At 26.5% G+C, this 18,543-nt stretch overlaps 2 protein-coding genes across 4 annotated transcripts; one reads left to right on the forward strand and one right to left on the reverse strand.

Annotated features, from left to right (window-relative positions):
- The first annotated feature begins 463 nt into the window (after positions 1-463).
- LOC107171994 (E3 ubiquitin-protein ligase HECW2-like) lies at positions 464-9,614 on the forward strand. 3 transcript variants are annotated; one of them, XM_089219975.1, is made up of 14 exons: positions 464-884; positions 961-1,002; positions 4,344-4,457; positions 4,525-5,172; positions 5,238-5,373; positions 5,463-5,631; positions 5,692-5,877; positions 5,951-6,306; positions 7,036-7,230; positions 7,294-7,662; positions 7,725-7,920; positions 7,999-8,197; positions 8,728-8,926; positions 9,120-9,614. In XM_089219975.1, exons 3-14 carry the CDS (start codon positions 4,358-4,360, stop codon positions 9,229-9,231), a joined length of 2,865 nt encoding a protein of 954 aa, XP_089076101.1. In that variant the 5' UTR covers positions 464-884; positions 961-1,002; positions 4,344-4,357; the 3' UTR covers positions 9,232-9,614. The 3 variants fall into 3 exon arrangements, with proteins under 3 accessions (XP_089076101.1, XP_089076099.1, XP_089076100.1); XM_089219973.1 differs by having other exon boundaries at positions 464-1,002; XM_089219974.1 differs by lacking the exons at positions 464-884; positions 961-1,002 and adding an exon at positions 1,468-1,687.
- On the reverse strand, positions 7,930-18,521 carry mio (GATOR complex protein mio). The gene is made up of 17 exons (XM_089219976.1): positions 18,194-18,521; positions 17,948-18,087; positions 17,668-17,868; positions 17,330-17,605; positions 16,620-16,812; positions 16,265-16,455; positions 16,011-16,195; positions 15,811-15,944; positions 14,884-14,979; positions 14,317-14,540; positions 13,418-13,548; positions 13,216-13,354; positions 11,243-11,384; positions 10,514-10,736; positions 9,844-10,076; positions 9,675-9,767; positions 7,930-8,168 (listed from the first exon to the last, which is right to left on the reverse strand). Exons 1-16 carry the CDS (start codon positions 18,205-18,207, stop codon positions 9,686-9,688), a joined length of 2,604 nt encoding a protein of 867 aa, XP_089076102.1. The 5' UTR covers positions 18,208-18,521; the 3' UTR covers positions 7,930-8,168; positions 9,675-9,685.
- Positions 18,522-18,543: the final 22 nt, after the last annotated feature.

The raw sequence follows: 18,543 nt of genomic DNA on the forward strand, positions 1-18,543 counted from the left end.
TTTAAAAGATTTATCATTGTTAGTATTCAAATTAGATACATATAAATAAGAACTAAGAAAATTTTTTTTAAATATTATAATAAAAAAAAACTATATAGGTAGAACCCAGCGTCAGAAATGAACTTCTAAATAGTTAAAAGCAATTATGGTTCTTAACTTAAATAAAATATTACTATTAACACGTTAATTCATGCTTTTTCTTATTAACCATAGACATTAGACAAGCATACAATGTTTAGTATGTTATTAACTACGATAGTACGATATGAATGATATGATATTACAAAAGAAATTTTTTGATTTTTCTTATCCCCCAAATGATAATATTAATGGTTACCACCAAGTTAACATATTATTAGGTTACCAGTATCACGATTTTGGTTCATGGTTACCACGGTATTCAAGGTCCTTAACAATGAATGATATTATCATACTAAAATTTAGGAAAATTTTTAGTTTCAAGTTTGTATCAAATCCAAATGAATATTAAATACTTAAATGTTCAGTTTAACTTTAGAGTTCGGTCTCATTCAGCAATTTTGAATTTTGTAGAATATTTTTACTTTAAAGCTAATTATTTATTTTTCAATGTTATGATAGATTTTAAAAACCTTGAAAAATACTTGATTAAATAATTTTTACATATTGTTCCATTTTTAAATCTCAACCTGGCTGCAGAAATCTTACAAAGTGCCGATGGAATTTTGCAAGAAGAGACCATTTCAGAAGAATCTGTTGTAAATATATTGGAAGTAAGGATTAACCCAAATACTAATGATGATTCAATTGAAAACTTGTCAACATCGGTTAACAATAGTATTCTCAAAAATAACAAAAACGAACCAGTCTATGTTAATTCAGATGTGGACAACACATATCTAAAAGTATTTATAAATAAAGTTCATTTATCTGAAGATGGTTTACGATTATCTATAAAGATATTATGGAACATTGTTAAAGATGATCGACAAACTGAAGACTGGATTGGATGTTACAAATTAGGTTAGTATATTAAATTTAATTAGTAAAACTACTAAAACTTTATAGTATTTTATTTTAATAACATCGAAAAACTTTAGTTAATATCAATTTAGACATGGTCACAATTTGTTATTAATTTTCTATATAATGAGGTGTTACTGTATGTTCATTAATTTTAATGGTATACAAATTTGATGAAGTGTTTATTTTTATCAAATCTAGTAATTTATATTTATTGTTTATATTTTATGTAGTTACTATAATTATAATAAATAATATATTTAATTTTTTTTCATCAAAAACTGTAATGTTGGCAAAAAAAATAGAAATCAATTTCTGTAAAATGATGCTTGTTTAAGTTGGTAGCATTGTGTTCATTCATGTTTTCGTGGCCCATAGTAATTTTGGGTTATGTACCGGAAGTGAGAGTGGGGTCGGCGGGCGGGGGGTTTCCGTTTCATTCATCTATTCACTTCATTCATTGGCAAATGGTCATATATATCCGTTCTAAGGGCATGGCACTGCTTTTTATATGAGTATTATTTTTCTCTCTCTCTGTGAGCGTGTGTTTTTAAAATCCTGTTAAATGGTATTCTACGGACTTAGTATCTGTTATTCACTTCCGGTTGGTGTTTTTCGCGTTTAATTTTATATAATTTAGTGTTGCTCAAGTAATTATTGCAAACCCTTCGATGCTTCTTAAAAGGTAAGTTTTGAAACTATGCTTTATAATATGTTAGATATGTACATATGTATAATATACGATCACATAAGGCCTTCAATGTGTTTAGCATTGTTGATTTTATATTGCGCAAGAATATTTCATTCAACATGACCAAATCTTGTACATTAATATCATCTAATATCTATGCTGTTTAACGCAATATTATATTCCTATTTGATAAAACATATTCTTAACATTGGTCATCCCGATTATACTTATAATTGTAGTTAGGTAGTAGGTGCATTATATTGATATATCTAGTATAATTAGCAAAATAATATAATAGTATCTTGTTTTGTTCTTTTTAAGTTGTTAAGAACTAATGTAATTAAAAATTAAAAATTGATAATTTGATTTACTTATTGATTAAATGTATAATTATTTAAAAATAAATTTACTAAATATAGGTACCTATTTTTATAAAAATATTTTCAAAATTATTCTAACTAAGAAAAGTTTATTACCTATGTAATAAACAGTAACACGTTTCTATTTTATTTCAATTGAAAATTTGGGATTCCTACTTAATATTGGTACCTATCTATTTATTATTTAAAAATAATAGTGTTGTACACATAATGTTTTATTTTAACATCTAAAATTTACATAATGGAAATTGTTGGTAGTGGAACTATTAAAATTATTTTTTCAACGTTCCTAGATATTCTTTATTCATTTGCTTTAGAAACTCTTACATTAACAAATTAAATTTTTACTTATTTCATCTTATTAATCTATAATTCAATAGATTTACAATTTTAAGTTTTGGAAAATTGCTGTAAATAGTTTATGAATATTTTAGTTTATAACTCCAATAATTAAAAATTCAAAACTGAAAGAAGTTATTATTATCCATACTATACCGATAAGTTACCAAATATATTAACGATTAAAGTTATAAATAAAATAAAATATCCTGTTAACATTTCTTATATAGTTTATAAAATGTACGCTGTTCATATATATTTTTATGAAAATTAGGAGATATTGAAAACCAATTTGATCTAAATTATTATTTGTGTTCTATATAATATTAAAAAATATAAATTAACATAAAATACTATATATATATTTTATTTTTTTATATATACTATATACAAATACTATTGTTAGCATATTGCTATTAGATGTGCTCAGAAAATCAGAAAACAATTTGATGTCGTATCATTTCAAGTGATCTAGTATCGAGTGATTATACGTTGACAACACATTAGTACATTACTGCCTACATACCATAGGTTTCAATCATGTTTCAAATAATTGTAAAATTATAAATAATATTAAAATCTGTACTGTGGATATATATATGCAAAATTATTTTTATTTAATTAAGATACGTATTTTACAATTTCTATTTTTAAACTAATCAATATACTTAATATTTTAAGTAATCATAGTGGATGCCATTTTTTATAAAAAAAATATAACCTATAGTTTAACTGACTGTCTAAAGCAAATTTTTATTGAAATACTTAGAAAATTAAATTAAAAATTGATGTATGTTCCAATATGATATTTATATTATGAAAATAATTCTTATTTATGTATACAGTGAAACCTCTAAATACCGGACACTCTCGGTCAAACATCGTCCGCTATTATAATTCCGTCTGTTATTTGGAAGTGTTCACTATTGAGAGTTGTCCGTTAAAGGAGGTTTCACTGTAATAGTATTATACTAGATACGACCTTTGCTCAAATATAAGTAGTTTTTTTATGGTGAGTTGGTAAGTTAGGCATATTATGACTTCAGTATTTACATCAAATTAAGTCATCAGAAAGGATAAATTATATTTTCCAATTCTTAAAAAAAAATCACTTTTCATTACATTTATTATATTTGTTTAGAAGTAGAGTATTTAAGGGTTCCGCTTGCTTCATCTAGTAATGTGAGGTTTTGTCACCATATCAACATATACTTACTATTTCTTGGTTTCTTCTTTCAACTAAACACATAAAAATTATAAATTTTATCCATTCTTCTTCAATGATAAATACAGTACATTTATTTTGTCATAATTAAATGTGGCAATCCATATCTTACATTTAAATCATGACTTCTTTGTTGTTCAGCATTTAATTGATACCATTGTTGCTGTGGAACTTTTAGCATCTTAGCCTTAAGATATTCTGATGTTTAGTGTCTAAGATTCTTTGGGATTGTGACTGATCTATTATTTGACGTGAAATATCATCACATTATAGTGGTTATTTAGTGTCGTATCCTTTAGATTTAATTTGAAAAAAATGTGGCCTGTGTTTTTTCTTGATGTTCATGCTATCTCCATACCAAACATCAATATCAACATATTTAACATAGTTTCGATGTATCATACATTTTTCTCTTACTTATTTCTAATTAATAAAAGTACAAAGGTTATTAATAAAAGTGTATTTTCACAATTTAAATTAATAGATGTTCATAAGGTATTTTTATTAATAAATCAAATAAAATGAAAAAAGTATACTAGATATCATCAAATGATTTATAGATAAAAGTATGATTAATGTATTATTCAACATCTATGACTGTACTTACTATTAAGTATACAAAAAATTTAATTTTTAACATTTATAGAAACATACATTTTTCAAGATTTAAATTTTAAGTGGCTGAGTAATCTTTATATTTTTCTAGATGAGAAAAATGTTATGACCTGTATAGCTCGATATACACAACCAGTCAATGGCACGTCAAAAAGAAGTGCAATGTGGTTAGTTGATTTTCCACACTGCTCATCCATGAATGAAGGTACAATTATTTATTATGAACATTTATTTTTGCATTTTCTTTTATAATATCAAAAATATATTCTTAGGATATGGGAAATTCTTTTGCTTCCGTTACTGCAGCGGCTTGTCTTGTCTGGCTGAATCACAGCCGATTGACCTTGACTCTGTGTATAAGTTAGCAGCAGACAGTAACGAGAATGCTAAACAGTCCAAAGTGTGTGAAAACTGTACAGAAACATGTGAAAATTCAGACAAATTAACACAATCTGGAACTAAAATTATTGAAACTAAAGTTGATGTTCATGTTCAACATGTTGATAAAAAACTACCAGTTGCTGAAAACAATGATTACCTTAAAATCTGGTCAGATACTCCTGTTCCAGATTCCCCTCCTCCACCTCTGCCTCCACGAACCTATAAACATAAACCTTTAGAGAGAACTTGGGCGATGCCACCAACTTCTAATATTCCGTTAGATGCCTTACGTCAGTTAAAACCTAAAGGTCTAATGGATAGTTCTGATTTTACCAATGTGTCTCCTATTGTTGAGTCTAAAACTCATAGGCCTTTAACTAGAGCTTCTAGTCGAGCTGGAGATCATGTTAACATGAAGTGTTCTGTTCAAAAAACATTATCAAATGATACAAGAGAACATTCAAGATTTATGATGTTAACTGATGAAAATAGAAAGCCAAGAAGATCAGAAAGTAGAAGAGATACCACACTTCCTCCAGGTACTAGATTTTAATTATTTTATAATATGTATAACTAATAACCTATATTCTTGTTATTTAATTAGATTGGGAAGCTCGTATGGATAGTCATGGTAGAATATTTTATATAGACCATCTTAATCGGACAACTACTTGGCATCGTCCTTCTCGGCAAAATTGTGATATGCATTATTATCAACAAAGGCAACAATTAGACAGAAGGTCATTTCACCTATCCAATAATAATTTACTTATATTATGCTTCTGTTTTAACTGTGAATAATAATATATCTATGGTAATAAAATTTTAGGTACCAAAGTATACGTAGAACTATTTCACAAGAACCAGAATGTAATACATTATCTAGAACCGATTCATTAAGATTAGATTCGTCTAAAACTAAATTTAGAGATAATGCATGTGTAGCATTACAGTTTATTAGTAAAAAAGAATTTCCAACTTTATTGCAGCAAAATCAAGTATGATCAAGTATTTTTTTTTTCCTTAGTATATGAATTAATTTTTAACATTTTTTATAGAGAGCTTTAGCACTTTATAATAGCTCATCATCGCTTAAATATATTGTGCCTAAAATTCGAAATCATCCATCATTATTTCAACGGTATCAAAGTCATAGTGATTTGGTTAGCCTTTTAAATTTGTTTGCCAATACAAGGATTACACTACCTAGAGGATGGACATCAAAAACTGATGCTGCTGGAAAGGTCAGAGGCAGTAGAACAAAATGAAATTTATATAACAAAATAAAATATGTATTCAACTTTTTAAATGTTATAGGTATTTTTTATGGACCATACCACAAAAATGACTACTTTTATTGACCCACGTTTACCATTAAATGATCTTTCTGTGCCATTGCCATCTACATCTCAAGAACCTCCAATACCTCCTCCTCGCCCAACTATTACTCATATTGATAGCATGCTTTGTGATACAGTGGATATACCAACTGCCTATAATGAAAAAGTGGTCGCTTTTATAAGACAACCAAATATATTGGAAATTTTAGCTGAACGGTATCCACAATTATCTACTGACCAAAATCTAAAAGATAAAATAAACCAAATTAGAATTGATGGTATTCCATCTCTAGATACATTTGGGAATGAACTAGAACTCAATATTTTGTTAAGGTAAATACTATTTATATCATGATTAGTTATTATATTTCATATGTGGGAATTACTATATTGGCTATACATTTGGCTCATACAACAAAGTGGTGAACACAATATTTGATTTTAATTTTTTACCATATTTTTGACTTAGCTATTTATTTTTTTAATATATAAACACTGTGTGTAATCTAATAATTTAATTACAAATATAATATTAATACTCTTAGTTGCTGTTAATGTGTATAAAATTAGAAGAATATAACTAATTTAGTGTCTCAAATAATATAGCTTTTATTAATAATATTTAATTTTTTTAGCAATTTTATATTATTTTGTTGAATATTAAGTTATTGTTTTTTATATATCTTAAACAACTGGACTTAATTAAAGGTTAAATCAATAGATCAGTACCACTTACATGTTAATAATGTTTATTTACCATTTCAAATAAAATATCAAAAACAGTTACAAGCAAGCAAAATACTTTTGCTATTATTTATTACTAACTAATAACAGTTGTGAATTGTGTTAATTATTATTATTATATTAAATTGTTTTTGGTTAAGTTATTATCATTCCCTTATTAGTTAAATATTTTCTATCAATCTCAATATTATATTATCTGATTATTTTTAAAACTATTAACTTTGTGCACCGCATATGCTACATACATTTCTAAGTGATTTTGTTTTATAACTGCTCGCGTAGATGATTTACAATAATATTAAACTTATTATATTTTAGTCTATTTGAGAATGAGATAATGAGTTATGTACCAGTAAGAGTCAGAGACACAAGAGTATCTCCTCAACAATCGCCTATAATGAATAGGGCAAATAGAACAGTTCCTCCATTCAAAAGAGATTTTGAAGCAAAACTTAGGAACTTTTACAAAAAATTGGAAACTAAAGGATATGGACAAGGACCAGGAAAACTTAAGTAATGTTAAGATTATAAAATGTTAAGAATTATAAGAATAAAAAATTGTTATAAATTCTTTAGAATTGATGTACGGCGAGATCATCTACTTCAAGATGCATACAATAAAATAATGAGCATGCCTAAAAAAGATTTACAAAAATGTAAACTATCTGCACAGTTTGATAACGAAGAAGGACTTGATTATGGTGGACCATCAAGAGAGTTCTTCTTTTTGATATCCAGAGAATTGTTCAATCCCTATTACGGCCTTTTTGAATATTCGGCTAATGATACTTATACTGTTCAAATATCACCTATGTCGGCGGCATTTGTAAATAATAAAGAAGACTGGTTTAGATTTAGCGGACGAGTTTTAGGTTTAGCATTAGTCCACCAATATCTATTGGATGCTTTTTTCACTCGGCCATTTTACAAAACTCTATTAAAGCTGTGAGTATAAAATTGTGATTGATTTTATAAATTTAAATAATATTTTCAAACTTAAATTTTAGACCTATGAGTTTGAGCGACTTAGAATCTGTTGATCGAGAATTCCATCAATCCTTATGTTGGGTACAAGAAAGAGATATATCAGGAGAAATGTTGGACTTAACATTTTCAGTCACTGAAGAAGTATTTGGTCAAACAGTTGAAAAGGAGTTAAAACCTGGAGGTCAACGAATTTTTGTTACTGATAAAAATAAAAAGGTTAATATATAATAAATCTCATTTTTTTATATTTATATAGACATCATATATTTAATAATAAAATTGATTTTTCCACAGGAATATATAGATAAAATAGTAAAATGGCGATTGGAACGTGGTGTTACCGAACAAACTGGAGCTCTGGTTCAAGGATTTTATGATGTAGTTGATCCACGATTAGTATCAGTCTTTGACGCTCAAGAATTAGAACTAGTCATTGCCGGAACTGTTGAAATAGATTTATCTGACTGGAGAAATAACACAGAATATAGATCAGGTAACATATAATGGAGTACATTTTTTTAACACTTAAATTTCAGTTGTTTTTTAAAAGTAAACTTAACCAACATGCGATCTTAGTAACTAAAAACATTTAAAGATTTTGTTAAAACAAATGCATTTTTTTTTTTGTTATTGTAAATACAATTAGTGCATTATTTTTTATTTAATTTACCAAACTCAATAATTATATTTATTTTAAATTCATACTCTTTGTCACTGAAATTTTAAACCCTTTTCAACAATTTTTTTTTTAAATTACATTTCCTTGCTTCCTTTTTATTAATACAATTTATAATATGATCGTAAATTTAAATTTATTCACATGGCTTGGTTGTTAATTAAGAAAATTAATTTTTGTCAATGATGAACTAACTGACCTTTTAAGATTTAGTGGTCCATGATTGTTCCGTTAAATTAAGACATGTTTCATGCAATTTGGCATTTATATTATAATATTAACTAAATTCTATATATTATGCATGTTATTAAAATGTATTATTCTAATAATATCAAAATTAATTTAAGGTTACCATGATGGACACCAAGTTATTAGATGGTTTTGGTCTTCAATAGAACAGTTTACTAATGAGCAAAGATTAAGACTACTTCAGTTTGTAACTGGCACATCTAGTATACCTTACGAAGGATTCTCTGCTCTTCGTGGTTCAAATAGTCCCAGAAAGTTTTGTATTGAAAAGTGGGGCAAAGCCAACAGTTTACCCAGGTAATATTTAATTGTTATAATTTTTTTATCAGACTTGATTATATTTTCTAAAATAAATGATTTTACCTACATTATAACAAAAACAGTTTGGAACGATATGGTATTAATAGTCCATTTTTAATCCATGTTCATGTAGAGATTACTGTTAGTATATGAAAAATAATTTATTTATATTTATGTATTTATTTTTTAGGGCACATACATGTTTCAATCGTCTAGATTTACCACCATACACTACTCAAAACATACTTTGTGAAAAACTTTTGTTAGCTATAGATGAAAGTAATACGTTTGGAATGGAGTAAAGTCTTTTTATATTTTTTTATAGCTAAATTCAGGCTAAAAAGCGTAGAAATTACGATTTATAGACCAGAAATTAATTATTATTGAACATTTTTAAGATTTTTTTTTGTTATTTTATATATAAAAAACCTTTAGAGTGAAAATAATTATATTATCATTGTAAATTTAATATTTAAACAAAATTTATTTATTATTATGTTCAAAAATGTTTTAATATAGTTATTACCACTACATCCTGTAACAAATAGCCTAGTAATGACAGGAGATGGTTATGATTCCCTTACTTATTTTTTATTTACTTTCTTGTTATTCTGTTAAAAATCGACTAATATTTCTCACATCTTGATGTTTAAGAAAAGAAAAACTCATTTGTTATTACTGTTAATATTTTTATTTTATTTGTAATATTGCTTTTCCTTAAATTTGCTATTCATTTTTAACTGACCTCTGGCGGCGCTATACAGAGCAATAGCGACTTGTTGAATCCAAAGAATAACATCGACAAACACAATCAGCGACTGGACATTCCAAGTGATTCCTTAGAAAAAATGATAACAAATAAATAAATTTTATGTATATCATATATTGAAGTGTATAACTATTAAAATAATTACTTAAACCAGTCACTGATATGATTAGAATGACCTCCGTGATTACATGTAGGACACCATGAAAACCAATATGAAAAACTATTAGCACTTTGCCCAGTCATCACATATGCATTGTTAGATGTTAATTGTTTGCCAGATGTTTTTCTTAATGGTACTTTGGCACTGGCAGTGCCTAAATGTGCAAGACATAACGCACACCGAGGCAGCGGACTTTGACAATTGGGGCATGATGTAAACTGAAAAATAGTTTCTTATTAATTAAAAATATATATTTTATGTTGAGGTATGCAAAATGCTGGTTACATTATTTTTTATATAGGATAAACATATATAAACTACATTCCACTATACTGTAAGCAGATAAAAAAGATATGTATAAATAATTTATGGATTTGATATTTGATGAGTAATGGACATTATTTCTGTGGATAAGACAATAAGTTAGCTGACAATAGTAAAAATCTGTGATCTATTTATTTAACTTCAAGTTACTTGTATATATCAAAACCTCTGGTTTTTTATTTCTGATTTTGATTTTGGTGATTTAATTAAGATTAATAATTTTTTTGGGCTTCAATAAAATAAAAACTTTAATATTGAATATAAATCTATTCAATATAAATATAAAATAATTCAAACTAATAAATAATTTTTGGGTAAAATGACAACATACTTTGAAATTATTTGATCCGTTCTCTGTTTGTTCTTTTACTCTTAGAACTTTTGTTTCCTTTTCACTTTCTTTCTCCTTTTCATCAGCTGCTGGACAGATATTTTTTCCACAGTAATTGCAAGATAAAAAAACATTTTGGGGTGGAGGTTTTACTGCTTTAAGGGCTATATCAAATTTGGCTCGTATGTGCCACATTCTCCATTGGTTTAACATATCTCGGTAACTAATGATAAATTTAAACAACATAATTAAATACAACAAATATTAAGAGGACGTGATACCCGCATGTGTTGCCTCTGTCTTACAAGTGCATTATATAGTAAATTTTACGTTCAGCAGAACACGTGTAGCTCCGTTTGCTTAAAAATTAGAGTGAATTGACCTCTTATAAAATTTAAAGGTATGATTGTTATCTAGACAACCTCATATGCTTTTTATTTTATTTAAATTTTAAAGGAAGTTATGAGTATTTTAAGATGCACAAAAAATTTACAATTTTAAAATACTCATAACTCGCTTTAAATTTAATATAAAATAAAAAGCATATGAGGTTGTCTAGATAATAATATTATCTTTAAATTTTATAAGAGGTGAATTCACTCTAATTTTTAAGTATAACAGAGCTACACGTGTTCTGCTGAGCGAAAAATGTACCATGTTACGCATTTGTAAGACGGAGACAACATATGCGGGTATCACGTCCTCTTAAATCTAAATATTATTTCATACCTATTGATCCAACTCATCATTACTGCATTTTCATGAACAATTTCACTAGGGATTGTTTTTAATACTAATATACTAACAGTCTGAATATCTCCTGTACTATCTAAATATCTTTGTAATAATGGAACTACATCTGGAGAAGAACCTAATAATGCAAAAAAAAAAAAATCATTTTAAATTATGAATAATTGTATTTATTTTACCAATATTTATATTTCTTTTCTTAGAATGCTAAATCAATAAATATCAATAACTTCTGAATACTTTTCTTTATAATTGTGAATAATTTAAAATGTAGAGTAATTCAATGTGTATTGCATAGTTAAGGCTCAAAATTTAAGATAATACTATCTAGGATAAAAAATGTAATGAGTAGTTCATAATATCGCCAAAAAATAGAAAATTCATTTTTACATTGTCCTCTATCTGAAGTACAAAGGTAATCAAAATTGTATGTTTATATACATTACAGTTGTTATTGCATACTATTGTCACCTATTTATAGTTTATACCAAATAAATAAATTAGTATAATATTTAATAGCAATAGGCCGACACTGACAGACCAACAACTCTCAGACACTGTTTTTGCTTACGCTGAGATTTATCATTGAATTCAAAATTTCTACATCTATGGTAAAATCAAATTTTCCCTGACTAGGTATACTCGATCCATACTCCACAAAAGAGTAACTATTTGCCCCTTTTTTGTATACAAATTTAAATATTTAAATAAAGATGAACAATTTTAGTTATTTTTTTGTAATTAAAATATATCTTGGGGACCTGGAACTGTTACACACTAGGGCTCGAGAGTCGTTGCATTTGCATATTTTTTTTGAAACAGAATTATTGCTAAGTGAGATAGAAATGTATTGTGAGACACTTTGAAAATCATATCAAATGTTTACAGAGCATATTTAAGTGATTTTTAGATTTTAGAGCTTATATCTTAATTTTGCAATTTTTTTAGAACATTTAATCATTATGAAGATTCAGAGTAAAAATTCCTAAATAAAAAAAATTAATACATTTATATATTGAGAGAATTTACTAGTAGTAACTATATATTCTTGTATCATATTTCTCAAATTTCCATTTGACATTAAAAACAATATTTTCCCTTTAGATTAATATAATGTAGATAGATTAATATATTATAATTATAACTAGATTTATCTGAAATAGAATAATACACAAAATATCTAAAATAGGAACAACTGATGTCAAAATACAACGATTTTCTATAAATACTTTTCTAGTAAAATAATTCAATGATTATTTTTTATGTCATAAATAGACCTACTGCCCTAGCTGTAGTTTTAAACTTCATTATTCTTGCTTCAACCTATATTTTTTTTTATTTCATTATGTCGAAAACCAAACAATCTGCGACAAATCGTTTAAATAGTTTTCTATTTGAATATGGTATATATTACTTTCCTTTTTTATATTTATAATTTTACGAAAATTTTGTGCAAATTAACATTTTGTAGAAAAAATAAAATAAAAGTGCATATTTCTACTTTTTTAAACGCATAAGTGCATGCATATTTAGTACTTTTTATGTGCATTACATATCGAGCCCTAATGATATTTTCAAAATATCTAGATTTATTTTAACTATTAAGCTTATTATGAACTTATTCACATTGTTTTATGGTAAGGTATATTATGTATAAGTGTATAACATTATTATAAAAATTTTATACTATTTAAATATAATATTTTTGGGAAAAATTAAATCAACTAACCATAAAATAAATTATTTTAAACTAAATTTAGTGAAATAAACTTAGTAATATAGGCATTAGGCTGACAGAACGCCTTGATCATAGACATTAATCATATACAATTATTTTTCTTGTTAATCAATTTTAATACATACAATATACTAATAGTCCCTTACATAATTATGAGGTACTCGATGATTACTATTTAGTGTTTTTTCCATTTAAAATAATTTTGAAATTTTACCTGTTAAAAAAATTGCTGTTAAATTTCCTTGATCCAACAATTTATCGGTAATTGTGTTAATATACTCAGTTAATTTTATATCTGATAAAAAAATTGAAGCAAAGGCTATTCTGTCTTCTAATGGTATACCAACTTCGTTCTGAAAAAATATTGATACACAAACTGAAAGATAAATATTAAATTTAAGAAATTAAATATTCACTAGAACAGCGTCATGTGATTCTGTTTCTGATGTTAAAAAAGCAAATGCTGCTCTCAAATATGGATCGGTTAACTTTTCTCTAGTTCTAGAACATAACTCACGCCACATACTATATTTATCAGGACTATAACCTGAAAGTATATATTTTATTTCATTAATTTGAAAAATTAGTTTTTAATAATTAAAATATATGGTCAAATATTTTACTATGAAAAAGTTATTTAGACAGCTGGTCGATTATCGTGCAGATTAAAATATGTTTAAATAAGAGTTCAATTGTCCATTATGATTTATAATACTTGAACAATCTGAAGTAGGTAGTTTTATTAGGTTTAAGTTATGAATATAGTTGTTTGGAATCAAATAGGTTTTTATATAATAGTCAAAATAATATACAGTTATTGACAGTTATAAATTTTAACTTATAACTGACTATAGATGTATTAAAGTATGACTATTTCAAGTCCTTATAATATTTTTCAAATTTTTTTATTTTAAATTACACTCCAATAAACATAATATACGTAAGATGTGTGGAAATTATAATTATTTATATAGAAGTTCTAAAAGATTGCCAATTTACTTTGAAAATTAAAATATAAAACTAAAATAGACATAGTCAACTGTTCAACTATGGGAGGGGGGCTAGAGCCCCCTTAGTTCTTTGGTTATGCTTCAAATATAAACATAAGTTATCCATTTATTATTAATTTAAAATTTCTAAACACCTAGTTTAAAAATCATAAAATATTGTATTGCACCAAAATAAAAACGTGATTGACTTTGCTTCACTTTTGATCATTAGTATCCTCAATGGAAATATTTTTTAGAATTTTCAGTAGATAATTATAAAATACTTTTTGATTAAATAACAAATGTACATTTAAACAAAGTTATACCTGATAAAGCCATTGCAATCATGCTTAAATTGGGTTGTTGATTTGCACCTTTATTCAATGTTTCAATAGCATCACGCATTCTTAAATTAAAAATTGCTATAGAAGCTGCTCTAGTATGAGCATTTTCATTTTCTAATTTTCTTAACAGAGCAGATATATGTAATGCATTGTTACGATCAAATCCCCAGTCACATAAAAATAATGCATTATCCCTGGCTAAACTCCTAAAAATTAAGGAAATACATTTAAATAAATGAATAATTTATGTTAAGTAATATTATAAGTATAATTTTGATTTCATTTAAATAGATTATAAAAAAAAAAATGCAAACAATAAACCAAATAACATCCAATACTAGATACTTAGATAACAAATGTACTAGGAAGACATTAAAATAACTGAAAACCATAATTCAATCATCATTGGACGTATTGCCTAGCTTACCAAATATAAGGTATACTACAAGTGTATCAATAAATGTAACCTTGGTCTCAAAGAAATTATAAAACTTACAAGGTTAATAAATTCCTCTCCTGATTATTTGATAATTTAAAATTTATACATACCGATAAGTTTTTACTGTGCCCTGGATATCAACCCATTGAACATGCTTTAGTTCCGATTTAGGCATAGAAGATCCAGAATCTAAGCCAAGAACAGTTCTAAAATTATTTTTTCAAATTAGAAATATGTTAAAATTCTATCTATGTAGATCAATGGAATGATTTTTCATATATTTTTATGTTTTTAAGGATACAATTTTAAGATGAAACTGACTTTAAGCATAATATCTCAAATCTTGTACAATGTATTTTTTATCAACAAAACTCGGGCTTTATATTTACTTCAACCTTGGTCCAATATTTACATAAATATTTTAAGCTGAAATTTCTGAAACTTGAAGAATTTTAACAGCCCTTAAGAGGACGTTTCACCCGCATGTGTTGTCTCCGTCTTACAAGTGCGTAACATTGCAAAAACTGCTTTGCGCGGGAAAGAACCGAGAAAGATACAGTTATAACTAAGAAACGAAATTTTCACCACATAAAAAGGAGATTTTTTTCTGTGCAATATCGTTTTTATTTTTTCGATATCACTTATACAAAAAAAATTCTTATTGTTTTATAATACATTAATTTTGCGTTTTTTAAGCACGAATAACTTTTTTTGTAGTTCTGATATCGAAAAAATAAAAACGATATTGCACAGACAAAATTCTCCTTTTTATGTGATGAAAATTTCATTTCTTAGTTATAACTGTATCATTCTCGGTTCTTTCCCGCGCGAAACAGTTTTTGCAATGTTACGCACTTGTAAGACGGAGACAACACATGCGGGTGAAACGTCCTCTTAAAAGAAAATGATAAGACAAGAAATATTTTCTAAAAAACACTATTTTAAATTCTATACATTCATTAGAGCACTCAAAACATATAAGTTGCTTGACAAATAAGTAATATTAATAGTTTTCTTTATATTATTAAGTTACCTACTTTATTCCTGGAAATGGTACATTTGGAGTTGTAGGTACAATACCAGCCCTAGTTACTTTTCTATTTAAATCCAACCAATTCCATACGTTTTTTATGATAGGATCATCTACAAGTTTAGCATTCTCTGCAAAGTCCTAAATCAGTAAGAAATAAATATGATAAAATAAATTTAAAGTTTTTATAATTGAAAATATCTATACTTTAATGCCATATTGTGAAAACGCACGCATTTTAATAATAGTTGATATATCTTCAAATGAAGAATAAACTAAATCTTTATCACTTATATATTTAAGGTTGTGCTGCCCATATGTCCAAGCTATATTTGATTTAGTGGACCAATTCAAAGTCATCCTCTCAAATACAAAATAATCATTTAAAACACCTAAAATAGTCATGTAAAATAAATGTAAACTACAAAGAAATATAATTAGAAGTACCAAACAAATGTTACCAGTTTGAGAAATAGCTAGTAATCTATTTTCATGAGTTGGATGCCATGAAAATGAAGCTAAATGTATGTTGCCTTGTCCAGGATGTACAGTTCTCTCTAAAGCAGAAGGTTCAGCTTCATCCATGCTTTGTTGCATATCATGTAAGCTTATAGCCATAGTGTCTTTTTGTAAAGACCCTAATAAATTATGCCTAGTAAAAACAATACAAAATACAAAACGATACCCAAGAGGAAAATGTATTTATCATTTATGTATCAACACTAATTTATAAAATAAAATTACATGTTTTTAAACATTTATACATAAATAGAAAATAATGTTAGTAATAAAAGTTTAAAACTTATAAAATCTTACCTTGTCGGACACCATTGAACTTTAGAAACGCTTTTACTCTGTGTTAAAGTTACAACTGGTTTTTCTAAATGCCTTGAGTCCCACAAAACTATACTATTATCACAATATGAAACAATATGGTTATTGTTATACACTGCTATATTAATACCATACACTGCTCTAGTTTGAGTTACATTTATTGATTTAGATGCATCTAAAAATTAAATTTTATAAAACTTAGTTATATATATATATATTCTAGTGATGGGTTGAATCCCGATTTTTTAAATCGAACCTAACTTTGAATTTTTTCAAACCCGAACTGAACAGAACTTTAATATTTTCTACCAAACTAAACCTAGAATCAGTTTAAGTCGACCTCAACATATTTATTATTCATTTTCAAAGTATATACAAAATATTATCATTAATTAATGATTATATAGTCATTATTTCTAAATAATCACTATCAATTTTTATTTTTTTTTTAAATAACTTTTGAATTATACAAATATTTGTTCTCTGAATTACCGTGGCTATTAAGCCCAAAATCGAGTTTGATTTTCAAACAGTTAAAGATGCTAGATAGTTTGTTTCAAATTTATTCAAACATCAAGGGCTCGATTCGGTTCAGTTTGAGATTTGAACAGTTTGACCCATCGCTGATATATATAATTTAATCTTAAAGCTACCAATTAGTAATTTTTAAGCTGTATTTTAAATAAATTTACCTCTGATATCAATGCAACGAATGTTTTTAGTATTGCAACTAACAGCTAAAACATGAGGAGATGAATTAAACCAAGCTAAAGAATGAGCAGTTTCTCCCGTTCCATAATCAAAGAATGGTTTTCCTGGCGATAATTCAGCATTAATCAAAGGACTTTTTTCTACATCCCATATTTGAACACATTGATCAGAACGGTGTCTATCCAAACCACAAGCTAATAAATTATAATTAACTGGATTCCATGATATTGCATTACATTGACGAGAAAAGCGTGAATCTTAAATAATATAAAAATACAAAAATTAAATTTTATTTTTAAATTAAATTGATTTTTCTTACTTGGTCCTAATTCAAGTCCAGCTAACGTATTATTCACGGTTGCTAAACCAAATGTACAAAAAGTCACTTTGCCATTAGCATGTCCAATAGCCAGCATAATTTCAGACTCTGGTTTTGGATATATATCAATGCACTTAACATAACGGTGGTTTGTACTTGTTGCTAACAAATTAGCTGCTGTATTAGAAGACAAAACTAAACCTATAAAAGTTTTAATACTATAGATTGTATACTTAAATATAAAATATAAACAATTTTGTATAATCATTATTAATAAAACCTTTTGGAGTGTCACTACTTTTAGAACCTTCAGAAATGGTGGTGTTTATTACTTCGTACATTCGAATGTCAGGACCCCAAGTAATAAATTTATTTTTATGTACTGGAGACCACTGAACTTCCAGTTTTGGTATATCTCCCCTAGACATAAAAAATGATAATTTAATAAAACACATAAACAAGAACTATACAAATAGTGTAAATATGTATTTATATAGTTGAGCAAATTTAAATTATACACTATTACCGAGAGACAAACATAATGACAAGATTTCAGTTCGATGTATGCTTATCATCAAATTACAAGTAAAACGCTTATATTTAATAATATAAATTAATAGTAGACTATACAGGACCTTCGATGTTTCAAAAAAAAATTAGTCTCTGTATTAATAATGTATTAATAATCTGATTTAAAATTTAATAGTGTATTCATCAAATAATTCCCATTTGTCAATATGAAAACTGAAAACTGTAAATACACTAAATACTAAAATACTAAATTGAAAAATACGCTGACTGCAGAGTGATACTGGTTATTGTGGTTAAGTAGAAATGGCCAAATGCCAAATGGGTAAAAACAAAATATTTAATATT

Source organism: Diuraphis noxia, unplaced genomic scaffold (assembly GCF_037042655.1).
Source record: "Diuraphis noxia isolate RWA-SAM2 unplaced genomic scaffold, SU_Dnox_SAM2 contig0002, whole genome shotgun sequence".
Taxonomy (NCBI): Eukaryota; Metazoa; Arthropoda; class Insecta; order Hemiptera; family Aphididae; genus Diuraphis; species Diuraphis noxia.